We start from the raw sequence: 20546 nt of genomic DNA on the forward strand, positions 1-20546 counted from the left end.
TTGCCCGGTGAGGGCGTTGAAGATCTGTCTACCACACAGTCCAGTGGTGTAGATCTGACCAACTGTTTGTGCGTTGGGTCTGGATGTGAGGGCTATCACAGTGTCTCGTTCCCTATTTAGGGAACCAAGGTTACATACGTAACCTTGCTCTATAGTGCTGCAGATGGTGGATGTGGTGTAATAGTGTGTTGTGTGGTGTGACACAGTGATTGACAAAAGGAGGACGGGGTGGTTTCTCTCTAATGAAATGAATATTAATGGTTTATAGCACCCCACCCCACCCCGCTCTTCAGATTAAGGGTTGTTAATCACTGTTTACACCTGCTGTAAACCTTATTTACGTCATATGAGTAGATCTAAAATCAAATACATATACAAAATAACGAAGAACTCAGTAAAACAGACTAGTTCATTGTTTACAGAGAACATCTAATATTCAGTGGCATAATAAACTCACAGAACTAAATCTTGTTGTCTTGATTTAATATAATGAAATCAGCATAAGTGTCTTATAAACGTATCATGAGTTTGGTGCTGTTACTGAATTTTGTGTGTGCAAAAACTGTCCAGATCAGTACAAATTATAATTTTCAGTGAAGACATTTTCAGTAAATGCTACTGAAGATATGCTATAATTTTATAGAAATTTCTGCACAAGGATTGACAGAAGTGTCCATAAATAATGTTTTAAAATGTAAGGAAAAGCAAGAAGAATGGCCTCAGTTTTAAAGAAAGTTTATTATCCAAAAACCAATTGGACATCTCTTTTAAAACAGTATAAACTGTTGGGTAAATTGATAAATTTATTTTCATTAAATGTTCTATTATAGAAAACTAAATAGGGGCAATAGTATGGAAATGCAAATATTTTTCCATACTCTTTTCTTTTTTCAATACTTTTCCAGACCTGGAAATTACTCAAATCAAATTCCATACTTTTCCAAACTGCGTAGGAACACTGCAAGATATTGGTTCCATTAGGAGTGGTTTTTAGAATGGCAGTTTTTGATTTATGAATAAAAGGTCTGTGATTAATATTACTTGAAAAAAACTTTAGTTTTCCATAACAAAATTATACACTTATGCCTCAAAAGTGCAAAATAAGGACTACTACAAACACTGATGCTTGACAAATTGAACAGTTGCAGTTGTAATGCAGAAACTTAACAGCTTAACAACTTTTTACTTTTCAAGATGTTATTCACAGATCTAAATTTATGTGAATTAGTCTTCAAATTTGTATTATGAATGGACTGTTGTAACTAACATTTAAAAATAAAAGCATTCACCAGCGGCTGTCTGTTACAAAATAAAAATTCAGACCATAATGAAAACAAATGTCCAAAATGTTTTATTGTCATTTCCACGGTTATCAGCAATTTATTTCATGAACCAAGATGAGGAAGATGACAGGAGACCAAAGACGCACACCAGGTTACTGTTGCATTCGGACAATGTATACATGATGAAATAGTACGTTTTCTGATCCTGGTTTCTCTGATGCAGAATGCACAGACGAGCAGAAAAGTGTGTGCAAAATGTAACTGAATCAAAATACTTCAAAATGAAATGTTTAAAACTAGATATGTCTAGTGAGAGATGCAGCTATAGTCTATGAGTTTAAATATCTAAGGTCTGTAGGATATAGAACAGTGTTGGTTGAAATCACAGACAATTTAGAAGATTCTTCAAAAGTTTTCTTAACTGGCAGAAATTGTGCTCCTGGTTGTAAAGAAGAAATAACTAGAGATTCAGTAGTCAGAATCCTTTCAAATGTACAGTGCGGATGATTTCATCAGTTTTCATTGAGAACCGTCTAGATAGGAATGTGGGTTTTTGTAAAGGCACATTTTTTTTCTGGATAACCATAAATAGGGCTGAAGGTCATTACTGACATGCAGATGTACTTTTGATTTTTGCATATGATATCAAACACTGGCAGTGCCGTTCACACTAAATTTGTCATTCACATTTACAAACTGAATGCAAACGGACAAGAACGGGGTGGGAAATACTGCAGGATTGGAGGTATCTTCAGTCAACATTCAGTCAGTTCAACTGAAGTTTTTCCATACACAGGCATCACATTTCCTTGCAGTTAAAACAAAACAACACAACACAAATAAAAAAAAAAAAAAAAAAAACCTCAAACAATAAAAAATAAAAGATGTGCAAAGTTGATCGATGGTAACAACAAGAGAAAACAATTCCTAGTGATCGTGGCGATGAAAAGGAGAAACCACTGCAATCAAACTACAAATTCAATAAAATAACAAAATTAAGAAAAAGGCACATGTACAGCAGCCTGTCTAATGTCTTTTTGTGTGTGTTGTGTGTATTGATGTTTGGGGAGGACTAGCAGCAGCAGAACTTCAGTTTTACAGTTGTGTCTTCTGGCCCCTGCAAAATTGCTTCCATGTGGTCCATTACTGGTCTGTGGCGGTGACGAGCTCGAACCACTGTCTCAAAGCATCACTCAGGGTTTCTGGAAGGGCGTTCACATTTCGCAAAATAACGTAGAAGGGGAAAGGGAATTCCTCCATGTAGGTCCGAATCTCCGGCAGCTCACCCGGCCCTTTAAAAATGGGCACTTTAATATCCAATATGGAGTCCTAGCATGGAGAGAATCATGTATTAATGAACAAATTAAAATTTAGGATGTATATTTATTTTATTATTTTAATTCTAATAATAATTATAATATAATTTAGTTATAATTACATTGTAATAAATAGAAATACAAGTCTAAAAATATTAATATAAAATGTTACAAATTTTGTAATTGCTATTTAATTATTTGAAGTAAAAAAAAAAACTTTGTAAAATAAAAATGGGGATCAGTCCCGTTCAAAGCGTTTTTCATTTTTCCTAATTACATAAATAGCCAATTCTTTTTTTTTTTTTTTTTTTACTTCAGCTAAACTGCGCTTTGAACACACTGTCCTTTTGATCCAAATGAATTCCTCACCCTGGAGTTTGGATTGTCCAGCACTACAAATATGACAAAGATGTTTGCGCTGCGAGCAGCCTGAACGGCAGCTGCGACTCTCTCTTTCCCCTCCAAGAACAAACCCCGACCATCAGATACTATAAGCAATAACTGAGACGTTTCTGTTAAGAGAAAGAGACAAAAAAAGAATCATAGAAGAGCATGTTAGATCAGAAATCGATGTAAGCAAATAAATAAGATTCAGAACTAAGGTCTGCTTCGTCTGATAATCTACTTTACCTGTGTTTGTCGAGCCAGGTGTCTGCTGTTTGGCTGCCATGAACATATTTGTTGAAGTCTCTAAAAACTGAAAGATAAAAATTTTCAAATGGTTTTTATGTTAAGTCAGTTTAAAAAAATACAACAAAATAAATGTAAAACATAAGAACTAAAGACAACAAAAAAAATCTAGAGAGTTAGTTACTTGAGCTATTCTGGTCTTTTTCTGCTGGAACTGACAGAGCCGCAGTATATTTGCTCCTGTTTGGTCATTGAACTGCTGGTGGAAGGGATGGAGCAGCTGGACACTCTCTCCAAAGCTACAGCAAGTGAATTAAAAGATGTGAATGAATACATACATTAATGAATTAATCAACCAGGAATTTAAATGTGCAGTATGTAATATTGACAGTTAGCGGTTAAAATGGGTACTATAGTACAAATTCAAAATATTAGAGAGAGCTGATTCCTCACACCCTTCTCCCCAGATTTGACGTTCATGCGGGTTGTCAGATTGAGGACACACAACAGGAAAGAGCGCAATTGACAATGGAAAGCGACAAGCTTTACACTGCAAGTCGATCAGCTGATTTATTCTTGTTTTGATATGCCATTGGTCATAGAGCTTTTTTTTAGATGAATCCCGAGACTTTTTATGTCAGGTAGAATCTGCGATCTCGGACCCAGTTCATTTGCTGGCTTCCATGACTGCAATACGCAACTGGCAACCCGGGGTGTCGAAATACTATTGGGTAAATTGGCAGTGAGCGGGATCACACAGTCCAAAACAAAAACAGACATTCCAACACGGTACGCACATTTTTAAATTAGAATAACTGGCTGTGGAATTGTTTTTCGGAGAAACAAGTATGTGAACTTAGCATGTTTCCTAAATATCTGCGAACTGTATTTTTATGCTTTAATACAGTCAAAAAAATTACATACAGCACCTTTAATCCTGAGAAAATCTTTGCACCAATACGTTTGTGCTTAGCCATAAGAGGAGCGAAAAAATAATCTGAACTCACCTGCACACAGCTACCTGGCCCACTTCCAGAAGTGTGAGAGCGTTCACTATGACAGAGACCGACTCAAACGCCAGCTACAGAGCACAAGTGAGACAGACATTATCAAACACAATGTTTATTAAAATAATGTAACACATTCTTCCATTTTAAAGGGTCACATTTGGGGTGTTTCAATATACTGGTAATATATGACAACTGTGATATTGGGAAAAAAAAAAAAAAAAAAAAAAAAAAAAAAAATCACATTGATATCATATAATCCAACAGCAGTAACTATCTAGTTGACACTCCAACAGAGTAGCTGGCAGTACTGCACCTTAATGCAAACTCTCTCTCTCTCTCTCTCAAAAAAAAAAAAAAAAAAAAAAAAAAAAATCAATCAATTTGACTGAAATAGTTCTTTCAGGATTTCTATAAATATTGTGATAATATTGTTTATTGTCAATTCTTTTGATTGCAATAATCGTGTAGTGAAAATCTGATATTGTGACAGCCCTACTTCACATGTATTCAGCAGGTGATATTTAATATCTAAAGCAATATTAGGAAACTGTACCTGTTTGGAGTGGTTGTCCACCATACTGGAGGAGTCGTCCACAGCCAGGCAGATCTGGTAGTTTCTCTTACTGGGTTTTGTTCTTCTCAGCCAGATCTTATCCTTACGGAACTGACTGGCGATGTAAGGAATGACCTTGCGCATGTTCAGCCTTTTGCCTGTGCGGAAGTCTCCCCTGTTTAAGATCATTAAACAGTGTTAATGGCAAAAATCTTGAGGAGAACTGAAACAAAAACTATTACAAACTGCAGGACCCACTGAACTGATAAACTTGATCCGTGAATTGACGGTACTAGAGAAGCTACTCTTTCAAATGATCATTCCTGTGATCTTGAGGGAATAGGCCAAGTAGAAATGCTTCATTTGAGGTTGAATGGGAAGGTGGAAGGACCAACCTGAGTTTGGCAGCCTGCGTTGGCTCCAGGACGAGGCGGAGCTGCTCACAGAGCTGCTGGGACAGAGGAGACGTCAGGGCCTGGTACTGATGCCACAACACTGCTGCGGCACTCTCCTGAGTGACAACAAAGTTAAAAAAAATGCCATGAATAAAAAAAAAAATATTACAATTTTGATATGTGAAATGAGGAGAAGATCAATTGTCATGTGACTGGTGTTATGATGTCACCTCTTCCTGAGATCCTAAAGTCTGTCTCTGCCAAGCCTCCAACTGCAGCTCCATCTCTCTTCTCAGCTCTTCTGGGTTCTTCAGTGGTGCCTGATCGCAGTACAATCAATATGCAGAATGTAAAAATGGAGCATTTTTAATTAGCGGTCTTGGTTTAGGGTGGGTAAGATTTTTTTATGTTTTTGAAATAAGTCTTTTACCCTCACTAAGGATGCATTTATTTGATCAAAAAATATAGTACAACCATATTATTACAATTTAAAATAACTATTTTCTATTTTAATATATTTGAAAATGTAATTTATCCCTGTGATGGCAGAGCTGAATTTTCAGCATCATTACTCCAGTCTTCAGTGTCACATGATCCTCCAGAAATCATTCTAGTATGCCGATTTGCTGCTCAAGATTAATAATATTAAGTGCTGCTTAATATTTTTGTGTAAACTGGGATACACTTTTTTTCAGGATTCTTTGATGAAAATTTGAAATAGAATCTTCTGTAACATTATAAATGTCTTTAATGTCAATTTTGATCGATTTAATGTGTCCTTGCTGAATAAAAATATAAATTTCTTTAAAAAAAATTCTTACTGACCCAAAACTTTTGAATGGTAGTGTATTTTTGGAGTAAAACAACATACCTTTTGCGTGTCCATCAGTAGTTCAGGCACAGTGTGGATGGTGGACTCATCACTCCTCTCTTTCATCTCTTCTTCATTACTGCTCCTCTGTGTCTCCAGTCTTCTCCTTCTCTTCATCATCTGCCTGTTTCTGTGCCTCCAAGTCCCCACACTCCAGACCTGAGAGAGAACAGACAAATGTTCAACATGGACACATAGGTTATGCAAGTGAGTACAAGCATTTGGTGGATGAGTGCATTGCACCTTTCTGAGAGGCTTTATTGTCATTCAGCTTCTCTGGTTTAAGCTCCTGGGCATCAACTGCCTGCAGGTCCTTCTCTTCCTCCACATCCATTGCAATGTCATCTTCTTTATCGTCCTCTTCCTGTTTCACACCAGTCGGCTTTTGCTGCTCTGCACTGGCAGCATCTATAAAGAACAGATGTCGAAAGAGAACGTGATTTAGATAGTACCTCTTCTACACACAGTTTTCATAGATTGGAACACGTTGCACACCTGTCGGACCTGCCTCACATGAGCACCACAGCTCAACGTTTCTGAATTAATAAATGCATTTTACAGAAAACGAAAGTCAGAATATACAGTACATAATTGTACACAAGTCCTCACCATATGTCTGAGTGTCATATCTCTCCTCTCCTTGTTTTACGTGCTCGTACAGGTCAGACTCCTGTTGTTTGTCAGTCTGAGTCTGATCCTGCGTTTTCGCCTCTCTGTTGTCAACCGTACGCAAACGCTTATTCACACGCTCATTGTAATCACCCATTGAGCGCTCATTATCTGCCTGTCCAGGTTTACGTTTGAAGCTCTGGTAGAAAAATAAGAGTGGTCATCAGCTTTACACTTAAAATAAAAAGATAGCATTTTGTCTTTATGTTTTGAGCAGCAAGACAAAAGGCCAGAATAAAATAAATGAGCAAATATTTGTCATATGAAACAGCCTGTTATTTCACACACTGACCTGTGTGTTTCTCTGCCTCTGTTTTTGTGAACTCATCCTGGCCATCAGCTTGGAGTCGTGCCCTTCAGACTGACTGGCATCTGCTGCCCCGCTGCCATCCTCCTGTGGACATGGGGACATTTACATAACTTATTTACTTAACTGAGCTTAACATGAAAATTTATACTGACTAAAAATTTATACTGATTTCATCTTAAGATATTATTAAATATCCATGTCTTTTCCAGGCTTGAAAATCAATTTTAATGTCAGCATTAAATAGAAATAGTGATTGTCTTTTCCCTATGGTGATGTATATCAGAGTGAAACGGCTTCTCGAATGATGAATTAAAAAAAAAAAAAAAAAGATTTACACAATCATTTGTAATAAACACTGCAATATTCTATAAAAAAAAAAAGAATTGTCAATTTTGAGTCCCTGATATTTTCAGGTTTTCCAGGACCATATGTTCACTCCCTATGACCTTGGTGCCATGGAAAAAGATTTTTTTTAAAGAAATAAAACCTGTTTTTTTGTAAGGCTGACATCTGCAAGTATTAAGCCAGTCTCTTTTTTGTGTACCTCCTTTGCCTGGTCTCTCTCTGACGCGGCTCCGGCTAACTCTACTGCGGTGTCACTCTGAACGTTCTCCTCTCCTGTCTGTCCATCTGACGCATGTTCCTTCCTCTCTGAAGATTCCACCTGTGCATCATCATCCTCACCCCCATCCTGTTCCTCCTGTGAAATGTCAGATTAAAATTATTAGGCTTTATTAAGTCTTTTCCCTCTACACATTTCCTTGGTATTCACTTTTGAACAACAAACCTTTGGTTTCTGGCCTTGATCAGCCGGTATGGACTTGTCCTCCTCTTGTCCTTCTTCCTGTCCTTTATTCTTCTCCTCCTTGTCCTCCTCTCCCTCATTCTCTCCTCTCTCATCCGTTTCAGACTCTTGATCCTCTGATTTTTCTGCTCCTTCCTTCTCTTCTGACTTTTCGTCTTCTCCATGTTCCTCCACCTGTCCTTCCTGTTGCTCATCTGTCATCTCATCGCCACCTTCCTCCGATCCATCTTTCTCTTCTCCAGGGTTCTCATCCACCTCCATGAGTTTGTCATCTATATCAAATGGATTCTCCTCTGAAACAAGAATAAAATGAAAAAGTGTGTGAAAAAAAAAAAAAAAAACTTTTTAATACAATGCACACTATCATTCAAGTGTTTAACACTTTTAACACTTTTATTCAGCTAGGATGCATTTAATTGACCGTAAATACATTTAGAATATTTCAAAAGATTTGTATTTTAAATATTTTAAAAATATATTAAAAAGAGAAAACAGTTATTTTAAATTTAAATTTTGTTTCAAAATGTTACTGTTTCACAGATTTTTGATCAAATAAATGCAGCCTTTGTGAGCATAAAAGACTTCATATAAAACAATAAAAGAATCGTACCAACCCCAAACTTTTGAACAGTAGTGTACCTTCTCTTAAAAATAAAAAAAAAAACTCAGGAGATGCCTGAATGTTGAACATACCATCCCCTTCTCCCCCATCTTCATCCTTGCCATCGTCATCAAGGTTAAGCTCATCTGGCAGGTCCATTGCTTCTGGTTCAGCTGCCTTCTCCTGTTTTCCGTGGTACGGGTCTACTTCATTCTCATCAAACTCACGCTACAGACACACACACACCAACAAACAAACAAGTTGTTAAACATTTATCCATTATTATGATTTATTCTACTGGGATTCTGATGTTGAGAAAAAGAAATGGTGAAGGACTGACCTCATCCACCTGTTCATGGATTTTCTCCTTTTCTTCCTCATCTTTTGGGTGATTTTTGTCCTGGTTCTTATCTTTGTTTGACTCTCCAGCATCCATGTTGTCATCCTTTGCAACCAGTTCTGACTCTCCCTGATCCATTCCTGGACCGGACTCTTCCTCTTTCTCACCGTCAACATCATCATCATCATCCTCATCATCTCCCCATAATCTCTCGTCCAGAGTATCTGTCTGACCATCTCCCAGATCCCCCATCTTCTTATCCAGCTCCTCATCTTCTTCCTTATCAGAGTCTTCTTCATCCTCCTCCTCCCCTAAACCAGAGACGAGAGATTAAAGTTATATTTTCTCTAATGTTTGATTGAGAAAGTTATATATTGTACAATTTGCATCTACCAAAACGATTTTTAGTTCAGTCTATCATCTAATTCAACAGTAAGCTCAGTCACCTGGCTCATGGTCTGTGCCGTCATGCATCTTCCCATCAAAGTCTTCAGACATCTCAATGGCATTGTCCTCCTCTTTAATGTCCCGTTTGTCTTGCTCCTCCTCCTTCTTGTCCTGACCCTCCTGGAAGGTGTCTTCAACCTGAACAAAGGGCAAGGTTCAGAATTCAGTTGGACTCCAGTTCAGATTTTATGTTGGACTCCAGTTCAGATTTTAAGTTTTATTCCAGTTCAGAATTCAGTTGTAAAAACCTAAATTCAATACCAATTCTGTTTTAGTTCAATTCCAGTTCAGATGGTTTATGTGTACAAACTAGGGGTGCAAGAAAATATCGGTACACGTAAATATCACAATATTATATTTGCCGATATTGTATTGATTCTCAAAAACACTGTATCGATATTTATTTATTTGTTTACATCCAAGACTCAAAGATCCAAAATCCAAAACTCTGGAAACACATTGAATCTAAAGAGCTCACTTAACATCCCGGTGCCATCCGCATTGGCTGAGAGAGCAGTTTAGATGAAGATGTAAATATGTGGGTAACACTTCCACTAATTCTTACTATTAACTAGTTGCTTATTAGCATGCGTAATACTAGGATATTGGCTATTTATTAGTACTTATAAAGCACATATTAATGCCTTATTCTGCATGACCATATTCTACATCCCTTAATCCCACCCAATACCTAAACTTAAAAACTACCTTACTAACTAATAATAAGCAGTAATTAGGAGTTTATCTTCTGAAAGCAAGAATGGGCAAATATTCCCCAATCTAGGTGTGCAAAGCTAGTACAGACATATCCAAAAAGATTAATGGCTGTAATTAAAGCAAAAGGTGGCTCTATGAAGTATTAAATCAGGGGACTGATGACTCTGTTATTCTAGTTTTTCAGTTTTTTATTAATTTTCTAAACTGTTGCTTTTTCTTTCATTCTTTCAAGATGTTAAACATTTAATTGATGAGTTGTCAATACAATATATAACAATGCAATATACAGGGTATGATTTTACCCCAAAATTCAACATATTGACACAAAATGATGCAAATGAACTGCAAATCCAGTTGTTTCTGTGAAACGCAGCGATCCATTTGCTTCTCTTTTCTGTAGATTTCTCTTTTCTGTGTATGGAAATATACCTCAGATTTCTTGTCAAATCTATTTGTACAGTCAATCGCAAAACTACTTCCTGTTTTAGATGCGTTTTGTGTTCACGCTGAACACCAATGCTGCCACTCAGTTTTTTTTCTAATAAATGCAAATGCAGATCCCACTGTTCTGATTAAATAAAATAAACTTTTTTTTGCTCAGGTTTTTATGCATATGGTGGTGTCATGACAGTTTTTCTAAAATTAGATCCACTTCCTAAAAAAACAAGAAATATCACAATATATCGCCTTTCTTATAGTATCGCAATATATTGTATTGTGACCCCTGTATCGTGATACGCATTGTATCGCCAGGTTCTTGGCGATACACAGCCCTAACACAAACATTTTCTGAACAGTGGTTTAGTCATACTAACATACCTGATCCTCGTTTTCGATTTTGTCGCTGACATCTTTTACTCCTTCACCCTCTCCTATTCCTCCACCCTCATAGTCATGGAACTCTGTCGCTCCCTCACCTTCTCCTCCTCCCATCAGCTCCTGGGGCAGACAGAAACCCTGCAGAGTAATAGAAGAGAGAGGAGACAGGACAAAAGGACATAGTAAATGAAATGATAATTTCAAATATACAAGTATCTCCATATATTTCAAGACTAAAAACTGCAAAGAAATATTCCAATCCAATTAAATGTTGTACAGACAGTGATCTCTGGCATGACATAAGTAGTAGTTTTAAAGTCACATGACAATGTAGCAAGGAGTCACCGCTATTGTTTCAGAATCGCCCTAGTGAACAGTGAGGGCAAGCAGAAGGCACAATACCTTCTGTGCGAGTTCAGTGAAGACGTTAGCAAGAACGGACAGCAGCTTTCCAGTGGTTCGGTGAGCTCCCATTAGTACGGCCAGATAATACCTCACCAACTCAGAGTACAGACACAACAAGGGCTCCAAACGCACCACACTCCTACACGCCTCTTTCAGTTCCTTCATATAAAACATTAAATACACAATTCAGCTTATTTTCAAACATGAGCTGTTTACAAATAATACTGTTTGTATATGTGATGTGCAACTGACCTGTAGTTGGTGGGGCTTACAGTCGTCCCTGTATGATCGAAGTCTCTCCAGCAGCTCTGTCACGACTCCATTGACCTCCGGTAATGAGAGACTGGACACGTCTCCACTCAGGTCTTCTTCCAGTAACCTGCTCAAGTGTCCTGGTTTTAAAAGCTCCTCTGCCACCTCCGAGTCACTCTCTAGAGAAACACACAAAATGAGCACACACACACACAAACAGATCCCCCTCAAACATGCTCTATGTAAAATCCTGGGTGAATTCCCACCTTTCTTGCATTCTGACTGCTGATCCTCCTGCTTTTCTCTCTCATTCCTCTTAACAAGGGTCTGAACCGCACACAGAATCATGTTTATTGCCTTCTCCAACTGCCCGGAGAACTCAACAGAAAATAGATGGGAACGTCCTGCATGCAGACAAGAGAAAAAAAAAAAAAAGAAAAAAAAAAAGGGAAAAATAAAACAAGAGGATAAATGTGGATTAGTATAGACTACACTCATGCTATCCTTAATAATGACACAAATTATAATGTAAGCAACCAACATTTGACCCCATGAAATGAGGGTGTAATTTTCTGTCAACCAGTGTTATTTTAGTATTATATGTATACTATTACAGAATTTATAAATATTCTGAATTAGCTTTTTTTTTTTTTTTTTTTGCAGTGTTCATTTTAATTTTAGTCTAATTTAGTTTTGTTTTGCTTTTCTCATTTTAATTTTTCTATTTAACTTTGATGTATTTTTAATTCAGTTTTACTTTTAGTCATTTTAGTACTTCAACTTCAACTTTTCAACTTTATTTCAGTTAGTTGCCAAGGCAACATTTCTAATTTTCAAGTTGAACTTTTTCACCTAACATTTAGGGGTTCAAGTGCGTACCGCTGAAACCCTATTGTAATTGTTAGGATTTTTATTATTCTTATTATTCTGCTGTAAAACAGATCATGCAGACCAAACCGTAAGGCCTAGAGACTTAATTTGGGGCGACATTGACAAAGCTTTGCCCCCATCAGCCTGAACTTTTGAACCCTTTGTCACAGACTTAAGTGTCTTATATTATTGGAATCATTGGGTCAAGACGAACAAAATGTATATTTGTATATAAACGCACATTTGTACATAGTGTATATATTCCGTCATGAATAATTTTCCACCATATTGGGTTTTGTCCAAAACCTACTTTTGCAAACTAGTTATGTGTTTTAGTTCAGGTTTTTTTAAATTACTTTTTAACACTTTAGACACTGATGTCAATGTATTTCCTATTGAAAGAGGAAGCTGGGACAGGAGATTGAACAGTCTGAACAGCTCTTACGTTTCTGTGACTGTCTGATAGAGAGCAGGTGAGTCTTCCAGGTGGTGAACTCTGTGAGGCAAGTTTCCACCTCCTTCCTTACAGTCTGGAGACCGCGGATGAGGGCAGGCTGGGTATGGAGAACCAGAACCCCATCAGGAATAAAGAGCTGTTCTAGAACCGGCATCTGGCCAACCACAATGCCCAGCCGGTCCAGAGAGGAACAGCAAAGTGTGAAGTGATCCCTGTGATGATGAGAGAGAATATAAATGCATAATCATGCATGGTGTTATAAGTCTAAAGAGAGGTGGATTTAAACCAGAGTTCAAACTCAAGAGGGATGGGGGGAAATATATAGCTAGAAAAAATTTTGTATTCACTATAGAAATTTCTAGGCCTCAACCAATAAAATAAAATATTCAAGCACTGAAATTCAAACACACACAAAAAATATTTTTAAATTATGCAAGATCACTGTTTGCACTTCCTGAACATAATTGAACAGTTCAATTCAAGTGTTTCTCTGACTCACCAGCTATGGATAACTCTTTCTGTGGATTCCCGGGCCAATCCATCCAGCTTCTCTTTTAGGTCTTTCACTTCTTTCATTAGGTTCTCCACCTTCTGCTCCACCTCCTTCCAAGCCTGCTCCCCTCTCCGCAGCAAACACGCCTGTGGCTGGATGTGCGGGGCCAGAGGAGATGGGTGGCTCAGTGTGGCTTGACCCTGCACAACTTCCCCCTCCCTGGTCTCAGTGGGTGCTGCAGAAGAACCTTCAGGACAGCACTGGAGGATCCAAGAGAGCTGCTGGAGCACAACAGAGCAGTGCAGCGTTGAAGACTGAGCCCGGGTGATCCAGTGCTGGAGAGGCACCTGAGGAGGGAGGCCGCTGGCATCATCTCCAGAGCCAGCCGTGTGGGACTGGATGCTCTTGACATTGTCGATTAACTTCCTGTTGTTTTAAACAGAAAACATGCAATTCTCTATCTTAATATATTTTACAATGACAAGGCTGAATTTTAAGCATCATTGCTCCAGTCATCAGTGTCACGTGATACTTCAGAAACCATTCTAATATGCAGGTTTGGTGCTAAAGAAACATTTATTATTATCAATGTTGAAAACTCTGCTTAATATTTTTGTGGAAACCATGATACATTTTTGTTGAATCTTTGATGAATAGAAAGCTGAAAAGAACAGCATTTACTTGAAATAGAGAACTTTTGCAACATTGTAAGTGTCTTTACTGTCATTTTTGATCAATTTAATGCATTCTTGCTTAATATAAGTATTAATTTCTTCATCTTCAAAAAAACTTTAGAATGGTAGTGTATCTAATGTATCTTGAAAGGACAGTACCTCAGATTGACCCAGTGCTCTGTGAGTCCAGCAAGTCTTTGTCTTTGCCTCAGCAAAAGTTTAAACAGGTGAGAGGAGAAACCTCGACATCGCTCTACATTTCCCAGCCCAAGCTCCTAGAAAGACAAAGAAATGATAAAAAACAATCCCTTACTGCAGCACTCAGACAACATGAAACCAACAAAGCACAACCAACATGAACATCAAATCTAAAGCAGAAACGTGATTTTGCTGATTATATCGGAGCTGGTTTAAGGCCCTCACCTTAACAGCACTTTGTAATGCTGTCAGCATGGCGTTGCGCCTGGCCCAGGATCGATAGAAATACTTCTCACAGCCTTCCCATGCGTTCGTCATCTCAGCAAATAACCTGTCAACATTAATTACTATCAAAATCAGGCTCTGACTCTCAGCTCTATGGAAGACACTAGTCTGTAGATGATGGTTACGTACGTGTGCTCTGTGTTGTCCTGTGTCTTGACTGCAGACAGTGCTATCTTCATCTCCACTGGCTGCAGACACAGTGTCTCCTCTGGGTCTGCGGTACGACCCCAGTTCAGACCCTTACGGTAGGACAGACCTAGAGAGAAACAAAACCCAATCATTCGGCTGTCTACATACAGTTCAGACAGCAATATTAGCTTTTATAAAGCACTATTTACCAGGATTATAACTTGTAGGAAAAAGGAATAGATGTTTGAACACATAAAATAAACAAAAGTTTATAATTATTAGTTTACTTTATTATTATTTTTCTTTTGAAAAGTTCAGTTTTTCACTACTCTAATTCTTAAGAAAATGGCTCAGATGATCTTTGGACAAAGCTACACAGAAAGAAGAACAGATTATAACTTTTGAGCAGTTTGTCAGAAAATCATGATCTTGTTGTCTATGGATCCCTTGTGTAATGCCAAATATGTGGTATTCATGTGTGGATACCAATTTTGCCAGGATTGGATGAACCACTGGTCCGCCATTTTGAAATCTGTCATAAATTGACACAAAATTTGGTAGAGCTCACCGACAGGACATCCTGAAGTTTCATGAGAAGTTTCAACACAGCTCCATTTAGTGTTTCAGAGATATTAGTTTTTTTGCAATTTTCTTTTTTTTATTATTCATTCTGTGTTCATTCTCACCAAAACTTCTGTTCGTTTTGAGTTCATTCTCACCAGTACTTCTGAACCTATCTGTTCTTCATGTACTTTCTATTTATTTCTTCTCTTTGGGTACTTCTGGCTCTGGATTACTGTTGCTGCCCCTTCTGGGCTTGGCCCGTATCGCTGCTTGCAGCTATATTAATAGTGACTATTATTATTTATTAAATATTAATTAATTTAATAATAATAAATAGTATAACAAAACAATGATATTTTCTGTTCATGACCAACAACAAATTCTTTAATACCACAAGAAATGACTCAGACTGACCGATCTGTGCAAGCATCTTGAAGAGATCTGCTAGTGCTCTCTGTTTCTGCAGGAGGAAGTGTTTCACCTCTGCCTTCTGCTTCTCTGGCTCCATGCTACGGTCCACCGACAGGCTCTGCAGGGCTTGCACGTTTGCAATTATCTCGGCTGGACAATGACAAATTGGAGAGAAAATTTCATTTTAGGCTTCATATGAGATTTTCACAATTTATACATCAAGTATGCCTTTTATAAGTTACAAACATAACCTTGAACATGTCGAGTAAGCTCTAGGTAGGATGACTAGCCTGACTACAGAATATAATGTAGCATAAAAGAATCTAGTTTAATAAGAAGAAGATGATAAGACAAATAAACTCTTCTATGAAGTTATGAGCCTTTAGATGAGGGCAAACAGTGATACCTGTGAACTGATCCAGGTCTTCTGAGAGCTCAGGCAGAGAGATCTTCTTTACCAGTTGCACACACAGCTTCTTCATCTTCCTCGTGAGGACTGGCAGACGGGCTTGGAGAGACGAGGGCTCTTTATCAGATGAGAGTTCCTCTGGACCATCAGCCTAATGCATGAAAAGTGTTTAAATACAACTATGATACAAAAACAGATACTATATGGTTCATGATAAGTTAAAAAAAAAAAAAAAAAAAAAGTTCATTATCAGGAAATCCTCTAGAAGTTAAGATGCCATATTATATGCAAAGAAATTGTCTCATAGGCAAAAGAGTTGAATTTAAAATGAAAATGACATTTTAAAATGAACTGAGTTGCTATTTCAGCTTGAGATTACATTACCTGCAGATTTCTGCCCTTTCCAGGCAGGGCACCTTTTAGTGCTCGGTGAACCCTGTGCAGAGGTGTCTCCTCAGGCTGTGAATCCACATCATCCATGCTGCCGCTACTGCCCTGCTCCACTAGACACGGGGTACACGGCTCCTTCAGCGCTGCCTCAAACTTCTTAACAAACTTAAATAGGGTCCTGATCACAGATACAATGTCATAACGTTACTTTTAAATCATTACAGCCAGTTTGAGGTCTAATGCTTTAGTACTATGTTAAATTTACACGTTACATCTAATCCGTTGACTGCTGGAATGTAACAAAAATTCTGACAAATAATGACATTATCATGCTGATGATGTGATTAAGCTGAAAATACACTACATTCAAAACTTTGGGGTTGGTAAGATTTTTAAAGGTTTTGAAAGAATGCTCTGATGCTCACCAAGGCTGCATTTATATTAAAAATACAGTAAGAACAGTAATATTGTGAAATGAAATATGAAATATAAAATTTATTCCTATGATGGCAAAGCTGCATTTTCAGCAGCCATTACTCCAGTCTTCAGTGTCACATGATCCTTCAGAAATCATTCTAATTGCTAGTTTTGTGCTCAAAAACATTTATTTGAAAGAAATCTTCAGTAACATTATAAATGTCTTGACTGTCACTTTTGATCAATTTAATTCATCCTTGCTGAATAAAATGATTAATTTCATTAAAAAAAAAAAAAAAAAAAAAAATTTCACTCTCACCTGTGTGTCTTTTCCACTGACTGCTTGATGGACCAAAAACTGACATCATTCCACTTGGAGATTTTGACAAAGTCCTATATGTATCAAGATAAAGATTACACCAAATCAATAAGAGACATTAAGGAAATACCCAAAATATATTCAACATCAGACATCAGTCTTGCCTGCTTTAGTTTCACCTACTTTGAGCTCTTTCTCTATAGGAGTCCTCAGCTGGGTGATCTTGGTCTGGATGCTCTCTGAGAACTGTGTGTAGTATTTATAGAGATTCCACAGCAAACTGCAGAGTGAGTCTGTGAGGATGAAAGGACAAAGTCATTGATTTAATGTGGCCTGCATAGTCGTAGTCAACACTAATACACAAAGTAGCAAACAAGACAAAATAAAAACTGTACTGTATCAACATTGTATTATTGTGTCTATGTTGGATATGGATGCTGCAATTCAAAGGTCATGATATCACTTTGAAGTGCATTTTAAAGATCCCTTGAAATCGAAATTGTACATTTGTGGCATTTATTCCATGTGTGTTAGTGATGTGTATGCTAGCCTACTCCTAAAACTAGACAAAATAAACCATGTCTTACCATGCGCTTCCTGCTTAGGAGCCAGCAGGACGTGGCAGTGAAAACCAAGCAACATAGACAAGCGGACAGAAAACTCTCCTAAGGTGGAGCCTTCTATGAAGGCCTGCAGTGTGGATGAGACTGACGAGAGGGAAATATCCTCCACACCATCATCTACTGGACAAAGACAAAGAAAAAAAAAAAAAGTGTGATACAATGCAAACACATTAAATGGGATATATTGGAGTTACTCACTATTTATTGTACAATACAAAGGAGGGGGAGGAATCGTTTTACTACTACTACATATATAAAAGTGCAAGTCGGTCACCATGTCTGGTGTTTGTCCTCTGCTCCTGTAGGTATTTCTCTATGAGTTGGTAGATGGACAACCAGTGCTTGGTTGAATTCTCAGCATGGCGCTTTAGTGCGTTATCAAGGCTGCTCGACCAGCAGCTGCAGAGATACAGAAGTTGAAACCAGTTAGACCAACATGTTGCAGACTATTGCAACCGAACAGGCTTTAAACACCAAATTTAATTTGTAAATATTAAAATAACACTGATAAATAAATACACATTGGCCTGGTTTCACAGAAAGGCTTAGATTAGGCCTTAGTTCAATTAGGACATTTAAGTAGCTTTTATAAATGTGCCTTAGAAAAATACATTGCTGGTGTGCATCTTGAGACAAAACAATAGCACTGACATATTTTAAGATATGTCAATGCAAGTTGCTTTCAGTTAAAAGAGCTCAAATATGCATTTTAGTCTGAGACTTGGCTTAAGCCTTGTCTGTGAAACCAGGGGATTGTGTATTTATTTATTATACACTTACTTGAGCTCAAGTTTTCTCCACTGAATGATAAGTTGTGTGATAGCTTCCAGCTCATTCCTTAGAGACACTGCCCGGCTAGCATTGTTTTCCCAGTCCTGTGAGGAAAAATGAGAGAAGAGCTGCTCTCAAACTGATATCATGGCCTAAGCTGTGCACAAATGGCCAGTAAACTACTGACTAGTGTTTTAAGGATATACGTGCATGAACTGATTCCTCTACCTGTGCTTTGCTGAGCAGGATCTCCAAACCATTTAGGAACTTTGCCAGAGGGCTGGAAAGACTGAATGCTAATATCCTCTCTATCACCATGGTGATCTGTGACACATAATACCATTGGAAGGTGTTAAGAGAAATAGTTAAAAGCTTTAATCAAACAAACATACCTTTAATTAGGTTACATCTCAAATGTTAAATGTTCACCTGAACAAGAGCAGGGTGTTCGGGCCAGTCGCTGAGGCGCTGTTTCACGGCCTTACTCAGCTGCTCTAGCGCTGGCAGACAGATCCGGGCCTGACTCATGTTAGGTTCTGTGTAGAAGTCATACGGCCCTTCATTCTGCAGAATCAGTTTAGCTGGACCCCCTGAACCGCTAACTGTGTTTTGGAGAAGAGTGCTGAGGAGGAGCTGAGAGCCCATCAACTTAGGGTCCACTTCACAGTCTGAGAGAGAAGGGGAGAAACAGGGAAAGGTTAGATGATAAGATGCATAGGGGCTGTGGTTTTGTGATCTGCATAAAATGATGTCTCCATACCCATTAGATGGTAGAAGCGGGCTATCAGTGGAGCTGTGATTTGATAGGATGAAACCAGGGCACTGATGTGGTGTTTGGTGTGATTGGTTGGTGAGTTGGGCTGGTACCAAAGTGACTGAGCGTAAGACAAGCAAAGTCTCTGATGGACCTGAACCACTATGCTCATGCTGCTGACCAACAGAAAGCTGCTTGTCTCACTAGACGACTCCTCCATATCTGCATCATCATCCTCTATGATTATTGGCTGATCGAGACTAGGTTCTGAAGTGATATCAGAGAAATCCTGTGGAAAAAGTGGAGAGAACACATTATTGGCCAAAGTATAAACTCTTACTGATCTGACAACAATGGAAAGGGCAATAAAACATGCAAATGTGTGTGAACAGATTAAAACACATAAAAACAAATGACTGGTTTAGTCCATGTTTACCTTGTGGTAGGAGGGAAAAGAGCGTCTAAACTCTCTCTCCTCCTGCTGGTCCTCTGTTAGGCCTGTCCCGTGCAGACGAGAACGGCTGCGATACAGACTGGCTTCCATCTGCTCTTTTTCTCTCGCTCTTTTCTCCTGCTCGTCCCATTCGTTCACTATAGCCTAAACAAAACAGTGTCTATATCACTAAATCATTCTTGTTAAAATCACAACATAGCATGCTCACAAAAGCTGCTTTGTGAACATGTATTGTGAAAGGCTGTTAAAGCATCCGAACTGAGTATCTGAACTAAGCGCAAGCTGTGCTCTGTCCACTTCTGGAAAGGGGGCCGGGAGCAGCAGCTCATTTGCATTTAAAGAAACACACACAAAAAAAAGTTGCGTTTTTGCTCACACCCAAATGGGGAAAATTTGACAAGCTGTAATAAATGATTTGTGTGGTATTTTGAGATTAAACTTCACAGACACATTCTGGGGATGCCAGAGGCTTATATTACATCTTGTGAGAAGAGGCATAATAGGACCCCTTTAAAGCAAAACTTGAAACCCAACAATTAAAAAACTTGAACGAAAATTATACATTTATCCTTGGCAACTAAGTGAATAGTTGAAGTAATAAATTTATTACTTCAACTATATATATATATATATATATATATATATATATATATATATATATATATATATATATATATATATATATATATATATCAAAAACTGAACTAAAATTTAAAATAAAAACTAATTCAAAATATTAATAAATACTGTAATAGTATATAAAATATTAAAATAGCACTGATATATATACATTATGTATTTATTATAAAAAAAGTTTGACACCACATTAAAAATCTGAGATCCAAAATCTAACTGAAATTAAATTCAAAACCTTTAAGACTTCCTCCTGTCATGTTCTTGACAGG

General features: G+C 37.8%; 1 protein-coding gene across 1 annotated transcript in view; it reads right to left on the reverse strand.

Annotated features, from left to right (window-relative positions):
* Positions 1–1335: 1335 nt before the first annotated feature.
* The window catches only part of mdn1 (midasin AAA ATPase 1), a 50016-nt gene continuing 30805 nt past the window's right edge, over positions 1336–20546 (reverse strand). Inside the window, 39 exon segments of the mRNA XM_051873942.1 lie at positions 1336–2612; positions 2969–3111; positions 3230–3296; positions 3414–3528; positions 4237–4310; positions 4793–4967; positions 5188–5303; positions 5418–5507; positions 6059–6157; positions 6159–6217; positions 6302–6466; positions 6668–6866; positions 7020–7121; positions 7582–7737; positions 7825–8135; positions 8536–8671; positions 8784–9094; positions 9230–9368; positions 10767–10904; positions 11169–11330; positions 11424–11602; positions 11690–11827; positions 12739–12962; positions 13250–13669; positions 14077–14192; positions 14341–14446; positions 14530–14656; positions 15508–15654; positions 15911–16064; positions 16298–16481; positions 17040–17113; positions 17223–17332; positions 17627–17779; positions 17937–18061; positions 18443–18537; positions 18662–18757; positions 18863–19101; positions 19194–19476; positions 19624–19785. Of these exon segments, the coding sequence (XP_051729902.1) occupies positions 2427–2612; positions 2969–3111; positions 3230–3296; positions 3414–3528; positions 4237–4310; positions 4793–4967; positions 5188–5303; positions 5418–5507; positions 6059–6157; positions 6159–6217; positions 6302–6466; positions 6668–6866; positions 7020–7121; positions 7582–7737; positions 7825–8135; positions 8536–8671; positions 8784–9094; positions 9230–9368; positions 10767–10904; positions 11169–11330; positions 11424–11602; positions 11690–11827; positions 12739–12962; positions 13250–13669; positions 14077–14192; positions 14341–14446; positions 14530–14656; positions 15508–15654; positions 15911–16064; positions 16298–16481; positions 17040–17113; positions 17223–17332; positions 17627–17779; positions 17937–18061; positions 18443–18537; positions 18662–18757; positions 18863–19101; positions 19194–19476; positions 19624–19785 (6075 nt within the window). The 3' untranslated portion in view covers positions 1336–2426.

Source organism: Ctenopharyngodon idella, chromosome 20, assembly GCF_019924925.1.
Source record: "Ctenopharyngodon idella isolate HZGC_01 chromosome 20, HZGC01, whole genome shotgun sequence".
Lineage (NCBI taxonomy): Eukaryota > Metazoa > Chordata > Actinopteri > Cypriniformes > Xenocyprididae > Ctenopharyngodon > Ctenopharyngodon idella.